Genomic DNA, 16,864 nt, shown 5'->3' on the forward strand with positions numbered 1-16,864 from the left:
CATCTTTAAATCATTTATATATTATCAGTTTAATTTTTTTAATGTTTACTTTTGAGGTGGGGAGGGGCAGAGAGAGAGGGAGATACAGAATCTGAAACAAGTTCCAGGCTTACTGTCAGCACAAAGCCTGACGCGGGGCTCAAACTTGGGAACCACAGATCATGACCTGAGCCAAAATTGAATGCTTAAGTTACTCAGCCACCTAGGTGCCCCATATATGTTACCGGTTTAGTCACTGATATCTGAGTTGATTCTTTTTGTTCTAGTTGACTTACATTAAAACAAACTAACAAAACCAAACAAGTAAAAACTACTTGTTAACAAAGCAGAAAAAGACATTGATCTGATCACCTTATGAAATAATAGGACTTAGCAGAGATGAAAATCAGTGTTAATACGTTATTATGAATTTATTTTTAAATCTTTTTTTTTGTTGTTTTACTTTATTTTTTTTTTAAATTTTTTTTTTCCAACTTTTATTTATTTTTGGGACAGAGAGAGAGCATGAACAGGGGAGGGGCAGAGAGAGAGGGAGACACAGAATCGGAAACAGGCTCCAGGCTCTGAGCCATCAGCCCAGAGCCTGACGCGGGGCTCGAACTCACAGACCACGAGATCGTGACCTGGCTGAAGTCGGACGCTTAACCGACTGCGCCACCCAGGCGCCCCTGTTGTTGGTTGACTTTAAAAATAAGCACACATACGGTGAAATACAAAATTATCTTTAGGGGTATTTTCGTGGCTCAGTTGGTTGAGTATCCAACTTGATTTTGGCTTTCTGTCTCTTAAAAAAAAAAGGTTTGTATCAGTTAAAAATTAATAGGCTTTGCTTTATATCAATTTTAAGTTTACTGAAAAATTGAGCAGAAAATAGAGTTCTCATTTATTCCCCTCCTGTCCACAGTCTCCCCTGTTATTAAAGTGCATAGTTTACATTGGAGTTCATTCTTTGTGTTATGCAATTCTGGTAAGTGCAGAATGTCTGTATCTACCATTACAATATTATACAGAAAGAACAGTTTCGCTGCTCTGAAAATACCATGTTTCCCTTATTCATTCATTGGGGTGTGCTACATCTCCAACTCCTGGCAACTAGTGATTATTATTATTATTTTTTTTTTTTTTTACTGTCTCTATGTTTTGCTTTTTCCAGAATGTCATGTAATTGGAATCAGACAATATGTAGCCTTTTCAGATTGACTTCTTGTCACTTACCAGTATGTATCTAAGGTTCCTCCCTGTCTTTGTAGTTTGACAGCTCATTTTTTTAAATTGTTGAATGAGTATTCCAGTATATGGATGTATCGCAGTTTATCCATTTACTTATTGGAAGATATCTCTTGCTTCCAAGTTTCCATTTATGAATAAAGCTCCTATAATACTTATGTGCAGGTTTTGTTTGGATTTAGGTTTTCATCTCATTTTGGTAAATATCAAGGAGCAGGATTGCTGGATTATATGGTGAGAATATATTTAGTTTTCTAAGAAAGAAATACCATGCTACCACTTACCAAAGGAAAGCTAAAGTAGCTATATTAATGTGAAGTAGGTATATTAATTTGAGACAAAGCAGACTTTGGAGCAAGGAAAATTATGAAGGATCAAGAGAATTACATAATAATGAAAGGGTTAATTCTCTAAGAAGCTCTAATAATCCTTGATGTGCACATGTCTAAAAACAGATGATAAGAATACATTACCACCAGCAGTGAGTGGGAATTCTGATTGCTCCACCTCCTTGCCAATATTTGGTGTTGTCAGATCTGTAGTGGCATCTCACTGGTCAAATTTGTAGATCCCAAATGATAGTATGATATTGAACATCTCCTCTGCTTACCTGACATCTGTATATCTTATTTGATGAGATATCTTCAGATCTTTTTTTTTTAAAGATTTTTTTATTTTTTAATTTGGAAGTTCTTTTTTAGTTTATTTATTTTGAGAGAGACAGAGACAATGTGAGTAGAGGAGGGCAGAGAGAGGGAGACAGAGAATCCCCAGCAGGTTCTGTAGTGTCAGCACAGAGCCCAAAATGGGTCTTGAACCCACAAACTGTGAGATCATGACCTGAGCTGAAACCAAGAGTCAGACACTTAACCACCTCAGCCGCCCAGGTGCCCTGAGATGTTTTCAGATCTTTTGTTCATTTTTAAATTGGGTTGCCTTTTTTTTTTTTTTTTTTTTTTTTTTAGTTTGGGATATGACCTTTATTGAGCTTATCCACTGGAGTGGAAATAATGTCTGTACAAAACCAAATGTTTGTTACTATAACTTCTGCATCACAATTAAAATTCAAACAGTTTTTTAAAAACAATCAACTCAATCAAAACCCACTACTTCAGAATCAGTAGCTTCTTTGAAACCCCAGTGACACTTAAATATGGATGGTTAAGACTCGAATGCAGAAATTTGGTTGGTTGGAAAGCGAATTAAACTTCCAACTTGCTCAATACAAAAAGGCAAAATTGTGTTTTCACAGAGATACAGTCCACTGGAATCACCAACACTGGACAGCTATTAAGAGTATTTAGAGTCCTGAGATAAGAATATTTAGAGTCCTGAGATAATAAGGAATCCAGGCATCCTTGAAACAGTCTTCTGTTGTCCTTTCTTCCCAATCAGAGATATGTGGATGTGTGGAATGACACCACCACCAGCAATTGTAGCTTTGATGAGAGAATTCCTCATCTCCACGAATAACAAGTTGCAAGTGACCAGGGGTAATACACTTTACCTTCAAGTCTTTTGATGCATTTCCTGCCAATTCAGGTACCTCCTTTGTCTTGGCCTTTCCGGAATCCTTCCCAGCCTTACCATCTCAAATTCTGCTCAAGCTCAAACAAGGCAGAGAAAAGATTAGTCAGATAGCCAGGGAGATCCCACCTCCTACTTCATCGCACCACTATTCAAACTGCTGGGTTGCTTTCATAATGTTGAGTTTGGGAGGTTTTTTTTGTATATTTTGCATTAACAGTGTTTTATCAGAAATGTATTCTGCAAGCGTTTTCTCCCAGTCTGTAGCTTGTGTTTTCATTCTTTTGTATGTCTTTTGTAGAAGTTACTAGTTTTAGCAAAGTCTAGCTTAATAATTTTTTTCTTCATGGATTGTGCTTTTAGTGTTATGTCTAAAACATCGGTCAAACCCAAGGTCACCAAGATTTTCTCCTATTTTCTAGGAGTTTTATAGTTTTCATGGTCCATTTTGCATTAATTTTTGTGCAAGGTATAAGGTCCCCCCCCTTTTTGCATGTGCATGCCCATTTGTTTCTGTATCATTTGTTGAAAAGACTCTTCTTCATTGAATTGCCTTTGCTCCTTTGTCAAAAGTTTACTGGACTGTGGGTTTGTTTTGGACTCTGCTCTGTTGATGTGTTTTCATTACCACACTGTCTTGATTACTGTAGCTTTCTAGTGACTAATGAAGTTGTATAGTGTCAATTCTCTGACTTTGTTTTTTAATATTGGGTTGGCTGTTCTGGGTCTTTTGCCTTTCTGTATAAACTACAGAATTGGCGTATTAATGTCCACAAAATAACTTGATGATACTTTGATTGGCGTTGCATTTAGTCTATAGATCAAGATGGAAAGAACTGACATCTTGACAACAGTAATCTTCCAATCCATATATGTGGAATATTTTTCCATTTGTCTTGATCTTTGATTTCCTTAATCAAAGTTGTGTAACTTTGCTCATACAGATCTTGTGCATTGATTGATATGTGTTTCATTTTTTTTTATTTCTAATGTAAATGATATGTGGAAGGTTTTGTGTTTTGTGGGATTTTTTGTTTTTGTTTTGTCTCGTCCTTTGGATTTTCTACACAGCAGTGTCATCCACATAAAGACAGTTGTTTCTTCCCAATCTGTATGCCTTTTATTTCTTTCCTTAATTGCATTAGCTAGGACTGCCAGTACAATGTTAAATAGGAATGATGCGCGGGGACATCCTTGCCTTGTCCCTTAAGGGAAAGCATCTAGTTTATCACAGTTAAAAATGTTAGCTCTAGGTTTTTTGTTGTTCTTTATCAAGTTAAGGAAGTTTCCCTATATTCCTAGTATGCTAGTGGTGTTTTTCATGAATGGTGTTGGGTTTTTTCCACTACTTTTCCTGCATCTATTGATGTCATATGATTTTTTTTTTCTTTAGACTGTAATGTGATGGGTTACATTGATTTGTTTTTTTAAAATGTTGAACCAGTCTTGCATACCTGTAATAAATCACATTTGGTTGTAATATATAATCTTCTTATAGAGTGTTGGATATACCTCCCTAATACTTTGTTGAGGATTTTTGCATCTACATTCATAAGCGATGTTGATCTATAGTTTTCTTGTAATGTTTTGGTTGGGAGAATTTACCAGTGAACCTGTCTGGACTTGCGTGGTATTTTCTAATTTGGAAGGTTACTGATTATAAATTCAACTTCTTGAGTACGTAATAGGCCTATTCTGATTATCTGTTGTTGGGTGTGAGTTTTATTAGAGTGTATCTTGTAAGGAATTCATCCATTTCACCTAGGTTGTTGAATTTGTGGGCGTAGAGATCTTCTTAATATTCCTTTTAAAGTTAATGGCAGCAGTAGTTAGGTCCATTTTTCTAGTAACTGTTTTATTTTTCTTTGCTAACCTTGATAAAGGTTTATCAACTTTATTGATGTTTTCAAAGACCCAGAGTTTTTTTATTCATTGTTCTCTATTGATTTCCCCGTTTTAATTTCACTGATTTAAACTCTAAATTTTATTCTTATGTACTCTTAAAATTATAATTTGCTTTTTTGGTTTTCTAAGGTGAAGGCTTAGATTATTGGATTTAGACTTTTGTAATATATGCATTCGGTGCTATAAACTTTCCTCTAAGCACCTTTAATGCATCCCAGAATTTTTGATAAATTGTTTTCATTTAGTTAAAAATATTTTAAAATTTCTCTTGACTTTCTTTGATCCAGCTACTGTTGAAAATTATGTTCTTTGGGGCGCCTGGGTGGCTCAATTGGTTAAGCGTCCGACTACGGCTCAGGTCATGATCTCACGGTCCATGAGTTCGAGCCCCGCTAGGGCTCTGTGCTGGCAGCTCAGAGCCTGGAGCCTGCTTCGGATTCTGTGTCTCCCTCTCTCTCTGACCCTCCCCCGTTTATGCTCTGTCTCTCTGTCTCAAAAATAAATAAACATTAAAAAAAAATATGTTCTTTAATTTCCAGGTGTTTTAGGGATTTCTAGCAATATTTCTGTTAGTGATTTCTAGCTTAATTTCATTTTAGTCTGAGAGCATACTTCATGTGACTTCTTTCAAATTTGTTACGGTGTGTTTTAGGCCCAGAATGTGATCTGTCTTGGTAAATGTTCCATGTGAGCTCAAGAAGAATATGTTGGATGAAGTAGTTAATAGATGTCAATTATGTCCAGTTGATTCATGGTGCTGTTGAGTTCACCTATATCCTTACTGATTTTCTGACTCTTGGCTCTGTCCATTATTGATAAAGGGGTCTTGAAGTCTCCACGTATCATAGCCTTGTAGTTCTATCCGATCTCCTTTTTCTGATAATTTTCCTTGCTCCAAGGTCTGCTTTGTCGAAAGTAATATAACTACTGCAACTTTCTTTTGATTAGTGTTAGCATGGTATGTTTTTATCACCTTAACCTATCTGTGTGTGTATTTAAAGTGAGTTTCTTCTATACAACATATAGTTGGATCTTGTTTTTATATTCACCTGACAGTGTCTTTTAATTGGTGTATTTTAAACATCGATGTTTAAAATGATTATTGATTCAGTTGGAGTAATATCTATCCTGTTACTATTTTCTGTTTATTGCCATGTTGTTTTTTTCTTTTATCCATCTTCCACTCTTTGAGCATTCTGGTATTAATTAAGCATCTTATATTCTGGTTTTTTATCAATTAGTATATCCTCAATTTAGCATATCTGTGATACTTTTTTAAACTTTTTTTAGTGCTTGCATTCAATTTTGGGATATACATTTGCAATACTAACCAAGCTTTCTTTCAAATAGTTCTGTTGCACTTGATATTGTAGCACAGGTTCCTGGTAACAAGGTGTTCCCAGTTCTTCCCTCCTATCCCTTTTAACATTTCTGTCGGGTTTTTTTTTTTTTTTAATTTATCTTATTAATGCATAAGATGTAATTGCTGGATATATTATGGCTACTATTTTGAGCAAACTATTATCTGTTAGTTGCCTGGAGCCTGCTTTGGATTCTGTGTGTGTGTCTCTCTCTGTCCTTCTGCTCACACTCACTCTCTCAAAATAAATAAAAATTAAAAAAAAAAAGAGCGTTGGATGCTTAACCAACTGAGCTACCTAGGTACCCCAAAGGTATTTTTTCATTTTATTTCCTTTTGATTCTTAGTATTTCCAACTCTCTGCTTACATTTCATATGTTCATTCTTGCATATTGTCTGCCTTTCCATTAGTTCCCTTAGAATATCAGTTATAGTTTCAATTCCCAGTCTGATAGTTCCCATATCCCTGCTATACCTGCATATGGTCTTGATGCTTGCTTTATCTCTTCAAACTGTACTTCTAATATGCCCTGTAATTTTGTTTTTCTAAATTTTTTAAATGTTTGTTAATTTTTGAGAGAGAGAGAGAGAGTCAGGTGAAGAGCAGAGAGATGGGGAGAGACAGAATCTGAAGCAGGCTCCACATTCTGAGCTGTTTGCACAGAGCCCGACACGGGGCTTGAACCCACAAACCATGAGATTGTGATCTGAGCCAAGGTCAGACACTTAATTGACTGAGTCACCCAGGTGCTCCTTCCCTAGTTAGTTCTTAAATAAAAACCTAAGGTATGAAATTTTTTTGGTTTTATTCTCCTTTTACATGGGAGGTCTGCTGATGCAACGGTAAGGAATTAGGGGAAGTGCTAATCACAGACTTATGAATACTTTTTAACCTGTCTGTACCCTGTGACTATTACTTTCACAAGTGCTCCTCAGTATCCCACTTCTCAACCCCCACTCCTTAGTGAGACAGGAGTTGAGCATTTCTCTTCCCTAGGTCATTTAGGGTCTGGTGAAACCCTAGTACATAAGGCTATGGTAAAATAGTTTTTCTTGAGGACAGGCCTTGTTAAGATGGAATGATCCCTGAGCATATTGCAGAATGGCCACACTACTCATTCTCTGCCAGAAACACAAGGGTTTTGGCCAGTCTTCATTTAGAATCTGGTAGAACTCAGGGAGATAAAACAAAGAAAGTGTAGGGGCACCTGGGTGGTTCAGTCAGTTAAGTATCCAACTTCAGCTCAGGTCATGATCTCCTCATTCCCAAGTTCAGCCCCCTTCTTCTCCCCCCCCCCCCCCCCCCATCTGAGTCTGCTTCGGGTTCTGTGTCTCTGTCTGTCTGTGCCCCTCCCCTGCTCATGCTCTGTCTCTGTCTCTCTCAAAATTAAAATAAACATTTTAAAAAATTAAAGTTTATGTTTTTGTTTTTGTTTTTTTAAAGTAATCTCTACACCTAACATGGGGCTCAAATCCATAACCCTGAGATCAGGAGTCACACGCTCCTCCAATGAGTCAGCCAGATGCCTCCAAGCCTAATTTTAGTTCTTGTAGTAGTAACTTTAGTTACTGTGCTAAGTGATGCCAAGAAGGCCCAGGCAGATAAAGGGAATGAAGAAGAGGAAGGGCAAAACAGGCACAATGGAGAATGAGAGAGGGCCTGTGCTAGTCCTGGAAATTGAAGTTAGGATTTTCTTCTGCTGTCCACTACCGGTGTAACTCTGCACAGTAGTCAGTCTTTGTGGAGTGAGTAGTCTAGAAAGCTGTGTAGCCTGAGGCTCTGCAGTTGTAAATGGGATCAATTCCTTGATTGCTCTTTTTCCTTCATCATTGTTTAGATATACAACCAGTTTCTGTACATTGATTTTATATCCTCCGACTTTGCTGAATTCATGTATTGGTTCTAGCAGGTTTTGGGTGGACTCTTCTGGCTTTTCCACATCGAGTATCATGTCTTCTGCGAAGTGTGAAAGTTTGACTTCCTCCTTGATGATTTGGATGCCTTTTATTTCTTTGTGTTGCCTGATTCCTGAGACTAAGACTTCCAATACTATGTTGAATAACAGTGGCGAGTGTGGACATCCCTGTGGTGTAGCTGACCTTAGGGGAAAGTTCTGTTTTTCCCCCATTGAGGATGATACTAGTGGTGGGTCTTTTGTATATGGCTTTTATGATCTGGAGGTATGATCCTTCTATCCCTACTTTATCAGCAACTTTTTTTTTTTTTATCAGCAGTTTTTGTCAAGAAAGCTTGCTGGGTTTTATCAAATGCTCACTCTCTATTGAGAGGATCATATGGTTCTTAACCTTTTTTAAAATTAATTTGGTATATCACATTAATGTGCAGATACCGAACCATCCCTGCATTCCAGGAATAGATCCCACTTGATCGTGGTGAATAATTCTTTTAGTGTATTATTGGATCTGTTTTGCTAGTATCTTGTTGAGAATTTTTGCATCCATGTTCATCAGTGAAGTTAGTCTGTATTTCCCCTTTTTAGTGAGGTCTTGGTCTGCATTTGAAATCAAGGTAATGCTGGCCTCGTAGAAATGAGTTTGGAACCTTTCCTTCCATTTCTGTTTTTTGGAACAGCTTCAAAAGAATAGGTGTTAATTCCTCATTAAATTTTTGGTAGAATTCCCCTGGGAAGCCATCTGGCCCTGAACTCTTGTTTGGAGATTTACTGATTCAGTTTCTTTACTGGTTATGGGTCTGTTCAAATTTTGTTTCTTCCTGTTTGAGTTTTGGTAGTTCATATGTTTCTAGGAATTTGTCCATTTCTTCTAGATTGCTCAATTTTTTGGCATATAATTAATTGCTCATGATATTCTCTTACTATCATTTGTATTTCTGCGGTGTTGTTTGTGATCTCTCTTCTTTCATTCGTGATTTTATTTATTGAGGTCCTTTCCTTTTTCTATTGGATCAAACTGGGTAGGGTTTTATCAATTTTGTTAATTCTTTCAAAGAATCAGCTCCTGGTTTCATTGATGTGTTCTACTGGTTTTTGTTTTTGTTTTTGATATTGTTGATTTCTGCTCTAATGTTTATTATTTCTCTTTCTCTGCTCGTTTTTTGGCTTTATTTGCTCTTCTTTTTCCAGTTTTTCTTATGTGTAAGGTTAGTTTGTGTATTTGAGACCTTTATTTCTTCTTTAGGAAGGCCTGGATTGCTATATACTTCCCTCTTAATGCCCACCTTTGCTGCATCCAAGAGGTTTTGGGCTGTCATGTTTTCATTTTCATTGGCTTCCATGTACTTTTTAATTTGCACTTTAATTTATTGGGTAACCCATTCATTCTTTAGTAGGATGTTCTTTAATCTTCAAGTATTCATGGTTTTTCCAAATTTTTTCTAGTGGTTAATTTCGAGTTTCACAGCGTTGTGGTCTGAAAATATGTAAGGTATGATCTCGATTTTTTTGTACTTGTTGAGGCTGATTTGTGTACCAGTATGTGATCTATTCTGGAGAATGTTCCATGTGTACTCAAAAAATGTGTATTCTGCTTTAGGATGAAATGCTCTGAATGTATCTCTTAAGTCCATCTGGTCCCATGTGTCATTCAAAGCCATTGTTTCGTTGTTGATTTTTTGCTTAGATGATATGTCCATTGTTGTAAGTGGAGTGTTGAAGTCCCCTATTGTTATTGTATTATTATCAATGAGTTTCTTTATTTTTATTTTATTAAAAACATTTTTTTTAATGTTTGTTATTGAGAGACAAAGAGACACAGAGCGTGAGCCGGGAAGGGGGAGAGAGAGGGGGAGACACAGAATCCGAAGCAGGCTCCAGGTTCTCAGCTGTCAGCACAGAGCCCGACGGAGGGCTCGAACTCATGATCTGTAACATTATGACCCGAGCTGAAGTCAGTTGCCCAATGAACTGAGCCACCCAGGTGCCCCACAATGAGTTTCTTTATGTTTGTGATTAATTGATTTATACATTTGGGTGCTTCGGCATTGGGGCATAAATATTTACAATTATTAGATATTTTTGGTGGATAGGCCCCTTATGGTATAATGCCCTTCTTAATCTCTTGTTACAGTCTTTATTTAAAAATCTAGTTTGTCTGATGTAAATATGCCTATACCAGCTTTCTTTTGACAACCATTAGCATGATAGCTGGGTCTCTATGCACTTTTAATCTACAGGTCTAAAATGAGTCTCTTTTAAACAGCTTGTTTTGTTATCCATTTTGATACCCTGTGTCTTTTCAGTGGAGCATTTATTTAGTCCATTGACATTTAGGGTGAGTACTGAAAGATACGAATTTAGCACCATTGTGTTGCCTGTTGAGTTGGTGTTTCTGATGATGTTCGCTGGTGCTTTCTAGTCTTTGTTGCTTTTGGTCTTTTTTGTTTTGTCTTTTTTCGACTCAAAGCATCCCCCTTAAAATTTCTTCTAGAGCTGGTTTAGTGGTCACAAACTCCTTTAGTTTTCATTTGGGAAACTTTTGCTCTCTCTGTTTTGAATGACAGTCTTGCTGGATTAAGAATTCTTGGCTGTGTATTTTTCCGATTCAGCACGTTGAATACATCCTGCCACTCCTGTTTTTGTCCTGCCAAGTTTCTGTGGATAGGTCTGCTGTGAACCTGATCTGTCTTCTTTATAGTTTAAGGACTTTTTTTTCCCTTGCTGCTTTCATAATTCTTTCTTTGTGTATTTTGGAAATTTGACTATGATATGCCTTGTTGATTGTCATTTTTTGTTGAATCTAGTGGGAGTTCTATGTACTTCTTGGATTTTGACATCTGTGTCCTCCAGATTAGGAAAGTTTTCCGGTATAATTTGCTCACATAAACCTTCTGCCCCTTTTTCTCTCTCTTCATCTTCTGGGACCCCTATGGTTCAGATGTTACTCCTTTTTAATGAGTCACTGAGTTCTCTAATTCTTACATTGTGCTATCAAAAGTTAATTTGGGAATGTTCCAAACTGGGAGGAGGAGCAGAGTGGCAAGGAGATTTGGGGAAATTAGTAAATAATATTGCCAGGGGTTGATAACTAACTACTGTGTATATTAGCAATGAAAAACATTTTTTTAATTTATTTTTGAGCGAGAGAGAGAGAGCAAGTGGGAGATGGACAGAAAGAGCATGAGGCAGAAGATTCCAAGCAGGCTCTGTGCTGACCGCAGAGTGTGATTCAGGGCTCAAACTCACTAACTGCAAAATCAGGAAGGACCTGAGCCAAAATTGGACGCTTAACTGACTGAGCCATCCATGTGACTCCCCCAACTCCCATTTTTTTTTTTTTTCATATAAAAACAGAGAAAGCTATGACATAGGTGGGGGAAAATTTTGTAAGGATATAAGCCTAGGTGGATAGATAGTATGGAGTCCCAGGAAATACAACAGGAATAATACTGAGAGCAGTATTGAAAAGCTGATTGAGACCATGGTCTTGAGTAGTAATACATCTTGGGGCATGGAGATGAGTTATGAAAAGCTGAGAGCTTTTTTCAGAGAGTTTTTTTCAGTTATGAAAAACTGAGAGCAGTTTGAAAAGCTGATTGAGGCCATGGTCTTGAGTAGTAACACATCTTGCGGCATGGAGATGAGTTATGAAAAGCTGAGAGCTTTTTTCAGAGTTTTTTCAGTTATGAAAAACTGAGAGCAGTTTGAAAAGCTGATTGAGGCCATGGTCTTGAGTAGTAACACATCTTGGGGCATGGAGATGAGTTATGGAAAGCATTTAGTCCCTTTCGTTCCATCTGTGTTTCAATATTCCAGGGTTGTAAGATGATAAGAGAGGGAGTTAAAAGCAAATGTTTATAGGCTATTATAATCAGATTTCTTTATAATAAAACTTTCTTGTTCCACAGCTGTTGGATAAGCACAAGAATACAGAAAGCATGGTTGAGCTTCTGGACTTGTATCAAATGGAGGATGAAGCGTATAGCAGCCTTGCAGAAGCCACAACTGAACTATATCAGTATTTACTACAGCCATTCCGAGACATGAGAGAACTTGCCATGCTACGGAGACAGCAGATAAAGGTATTTTTTTTTTTTTTTAACCTACACAGTAGCCTCCCTGTTTTATAGTCTCAGCCCGGCTGGCCATCCATCTTAATTATAAGAGGAGCTTCCCCCCCCCCCCCCTTCAGTATATGAAATTTATTGTCAAATTGGTTTCCATACAACACCCAGTGCTCATCCCAAAAGGTGCCCTCCTCAATACCCATCACCGACCCTCCCCTCCCTCCCACCCCCCATCAACCCTCAGTTTGTTCTCAGTTTTTAACAGTCTCTTGTGCTTTGGTTCTCTCCCACTCTAACCTTTTTTTTTTCCTTCCCCTCCCCCATGGGTTTGTGTTAAGTTTCTCAAGATCCACATAAGAGTGAAACCATATGGTATCTGTCTTTCTCTGTATGGCTTATTTCACTAAGCATCACACTCTCCAGTTCCATCCACGTTGCTACAAAAGGCCATATTTCATTCTCTCTCATTGCCACTTAGTATTCCATTGTGTATATAAACCACAATTTCTTTATCCATTCATCAGTTGATGGACATTTAGGCTCTTTCCACAATTTGGCTATTGTTGAGAGTGCTGCTATAAACATTGTGGTACAAGTGCCCCTATGCATCAGCACTCCTGTATCCCTTGGGTAAATTCCTAGCAGTGCTATTGGTGGGTCATAGGGTAGGTCTATTTTTAGATTTTTGAGGAACCTCCACACTGTTTTCCAGAGGGGCTGCCCCAGTTTGTATTCCCACCAGCAGTGCAAGAGGGTTCCCATTTCTCCACATCCTCTCCAGCATCTATAGTCTCCTGATTTGTTCATTTTGGCCACTCTGACTGGCGTGAGGTGATATCTGAGTGTGGTTTTGACTTGTATTTCCCTGATGAGGAGCGACGTTGAGCATCTTTTCATATGCCTGTTGGCCATCTGGATGTCTTCTTTAGAGAAGTGTCTATTCATGTTTTCTGCCCATTTCTTCACCGGGTTATTTGTTTTTCGGGTGTGGAGTTTGGTGAGCTCTTTATAGATTTTGGATACTAGCCCTTTGTCCGATATGTCATTTGCAAATATCTTTTCCCATTCCGTTCGTTGCCTTTTAGTTTTGTTGGTTGTTTCCTTTGCTGTGCAGAAGCTTTTTATCTTCATGAGGTCCCAGTAGTTCATGTTTGCTTTTAATTCCCTTGCCTTTGGGGATGTGTCGAGTAAGAGATTGCTACGGCTGAGGTCAGAGAGGTCTTTTCCTGCTTTCTCCTCTAGGGTTTTGATGGTTTCCTGTCTCACATTCAGGTCCTTTATCCATTTTGAATTTATTTTTGTGAATGGTGTGAGAAAGTGTCTAGTTTCAACCTTCTGCGTGTTGCTGTCCAGTTCTCCCAGCACCATTTGTGAAACAGACTGTCTTTTTTCCATTGGAGGTTCTTTCCTGCTTTGTCAAAGATGAGTTGGCCATACGTTTGTGGGTCTAGTTCTGGGGTTTCTATTCTATTCCATTGGTCTTTGTGTCTGTTTTTGTGCCAATACCATGCTGTCTTGATGATGACAGCTTTGTAGTAGAGGCTAAAGTCTGGGATTGTGATGCCTCCTGCTTTGGTCTTCTTCTTCAAAATTCCTTTGGCTATTCGGGGCCTTTTGTGGTTCCATATGAATTTTAGGATTGCTTGTTCTAGTTTCGAGAAGAATGCTGGTGCAATTTTGATTGGGATTGCATTGAATGTGTAGATAGCTTTGGGTAGTATTGACATTTTGACAATATTTATTCTTCCAATCCATGAGCAGGGAATGTCTTTCCATTTCTTTATATCTTCTTCAACTACCTTCATAAGCTTTCTATAGTTTTCAGCATACAGATCGTGTACATCTTTGGTTAGATTTATCCCTAGGTATTTTATGCTTCTTGGTGCAATTGTGAATGGGATCAGTTTCTTTATTTGTCTTTCTGTTGCTTCATTGTTAGTGTATAAGAATGCAACTGATTTCTGTACATTGATTTTGTATCCTGCAACTTTGCTGAATTCATGTATCAGTTCCAGCAGACTTTTGGTGGAGTCTATCGGATTTTCCATGTATAATATCATGTCATCCTCAAAAAGCAAAATCTTGACTTCATCTTTGCCAATTTGGATGCCTTTGATTTCCTTTTGTTGTCTGATTGCTGATGCTAGAACTTCCAATACTATGTTAAACAACAGCGGTGAGAGTGGGCATCCCTGTCGTGTTCCTGATCTCAGGGAAAAAGCTCTCAATTTTTCCCCATTGAGGATGATGTTAGCTGTGGGCTTTTCATAAATGGCTTTTATGATGTGTAAGTATGTTCCTTCTATCCCGACTTTCTCAAGGGTTTTTATTAAGAAAGGGTGCTGGATTTTGTCAAAGGCCTTTTCTGCATCGATTGACAGGATCATATGGTTCTTCTCTTTTTTTTAATTTTTATTTTATTTTTTTTAACGTTTATTTATTTTTGAGACAGAGAGAGACAGAGCATGAATGGGGGAGGGTCAGAGAGAAGGAGACACAGAATCCGAAACAGGCTCTAAGCTCCGAGCTGTCAGCACAGAGCCCGACGCGGGGCTCGAACTCACGGACCATGAGATCATGACCTGAGCCGAAGTCGGCTGCTTAACCGACTGAGCCACCCAGGCGCCCCTCTTCTCTCTTTTTTTTTTTATTAATGTGATGTATCACGTTGATTGATTTGTGAATGTTGAACCATCCCTGCATCCCAGGAATGAATCCCACTTGATCATGGTGAATAATTCTTTTTATATGCTGTTGAATTCAATTTGCTAGTATCTTATTGAGAATTTTTGCATCCCTATTCATCAGGGATATTGGCCTGTAGTTCTCTTTTTTTACCCGGTCTCTGTCTGGTTTAGGAATCAAAGTAATACTGGCTTCATAGAATGAGTCTGGAAGTTTTCCTTCCCTTTCTATTTCTTGGAGTAGCTTGAGAAGGATAGGTATTATCTCTGCTTTAAACATCTGGTAGAACTCCCCTGGGAAGCCACCTGGTCCTGGACTCTTATTTGTTGGGAGATTTTTGATAACCGATTCAATTTCTTCGCTGGTTGTGGGTCTGTTCAAGCTTTCTATTTCCTCCTGATTGAGTTTTGGAAGTGTGTGGGTGTTTAGGAATTTGTCCATTTCTTCCAGGTTGTCCAGTTTGTTGGCATATAATTTTTCATAGTATTCCCTGATAATTGTTTGTATCTCTGAGGGATTGGTTGTAATAATTCCATTTTCATTCATGATTTTATCTATTTGGGTCATCTCCCTTTTCTTTTTGAGAAGCCTGGCTAGAGGTTTGTCAATTTTGTTTATTTTTTCAAAAAACCAACTCTTGGTTTCATTGATCTGCTCTACTGTTTTTTTAGATTCTATATTGTTTATTTCTGCTCTGATCTTTATTATTTCTCTTCTTCTGCTGGGTTTAGGCTGCCTTTGCTGTTCTGCTTCTAGTTCCTTTAGGTGTGCTGTTAGATTTTGTATTTGGGATTTTTCTTGTTTCTTGAGATAGGCCTGGATTGCCATGTATTTTCCTCTCAGGACTGCCTTCGCTGCATCCCAAAGCGTCTGGATTCTTGTATTTTCATTTTTGTTTGTTTCCATACATTTTTTAATTTCTTCTCTAATTGCCTGGTTGACCCACTCATTCTTTAGAAGGGTGTTCTTTAACCTCCATGCTTTTGGAGGTTTTCCAGACTTTTTCCTGTGGTTGATTTCAAGCGTCATAGCATTGTGGTCTGAAAGTATGCATGGTATAATTTCAATTCTTGTAAACTTATGAAGGGCTGTTTTGTGACCCAGTATATGATCTATCTTGGAGAATGTTCCATGTGCACTCGAGAAGAAAGTATATTCTGTTGCTTTGGGATGCAGAGTTCTAAATATATCTGTCAAGTCCATCTGATCCAATGTCTCATTCAGGGCCCTTGTTTCTTTATTGACCGTGTGTCTAGATGATCTATCCATTTCTGTAAGTGGAGTGTTAAAGTCCCCTGCTATTACCACATTCTATCAATAAGGTTGCTTATGTTTATGAGTAATTGTTTTATATATTTGGGGGCTCCGGTATTTGGCGCATAGACATTTATAATTGTTAGCTCTTCCTGATGGATAGACCCTGTAATTATTATATAATGCCCTTCTTCATCTCTTGTTACAGCCTTTAATTTAAAGTCTAGTTTGTCTGATATAAGTGTGTCTACTCCAGCTTTCTTTTGGCTTCCAGTGGCATGATAAATAGTTCTCCATCCCCTCACTCTCAATCTAAAGGTGTCCTCAGATCTAAAATGAGTCTCTTGTAGATAGGAAATAGATGGGTCTTGTTTTTTTATCCATTCTGATACCCTATGTCTTTTGGTTGGCGCATTTAATCCATTTACATTCAGTGTTATTATAGAAAGATACGGGTTTAGAGTCATTGTGATGTCTGTATGTTTTATGCTTGTAGCGATGTCTCTGGTACTTTGTCTCACAGGATCCCCCTTAGGATCTCGTGTAGGGCTGGTTTAGTGGTGACAAATTACGTTCAGTTTTTGTTTGTTTGGGAAGACCTTTATCTCTCCTTCTATTCTAAATGACAGATTTGCTGGATAAAGGATTCTCGGCTGCGTATTTTTTTCTGTTCTTCACATTGAAGATTTCCTGCCATTCCTTTCGGGCCTGCCAAGTTTCAGTAGAGAGAACCGTCACGAGTCTTATCAGTCTCCCTTTATATGTTAGAGCACGTTTATCCCTCGCTGCTTTCAGAATTTTCTCTTTATCCTTGTATTTTGCCAGTTTCACTATGATGTCGTGCAGAAGACCGATCCAAGTTACGTCTGAAGGGAGTTCTCTGTGCCTCTTGGATTTCAATGCCTTTTTCCTTCCCCAGTTCA

The 16,864-nt window shown here is 38.0% G+C and overlaps 1 protein-coding gene across 2 annotated transcripts in view; it reads left to right on the plus strand.

Annotated features, from left to right (window-relative positions):
* JMY (junction mediating and regulatory protein, p53 cofactor) overlaps positions 1-16,864 on the plus strand; it is a 106,509-nt gene that overhangs the window by 29,738 nt on the left and 59,907 nt on the right. For both annotated transcript variants that reach the window (XM_043592828.1, XM_043592829.1), the window contains exon 2: positions 11,844-12,017. In XM_043592828.1, the coding sequence (XP_043448763.1) occupies positions 11,844-12,017 (174 nt within the window). The remainder of the gene's footprint in view (positions 1-11,843; positions 12,018-16,864) is intronic.

The sequence above is a fragment of the Prionailurus bengalensis genome, chromosome A1 (assembly GCF_016509475.1).
Source record: "Prionailurus bengalensis isolate Pbe53 chromosome A1, Fcat_Pben_1.1_paternal_pri, whole genome shotgun sequence".
In the NCBI taxonomy this organism is placed as follows: domain Eukaryota; kingdom Metazoa; phylum Chordata; class Mammalia; order Carnivora; family Felidae; genus Prionailurus; species Prionailurus bengalensis.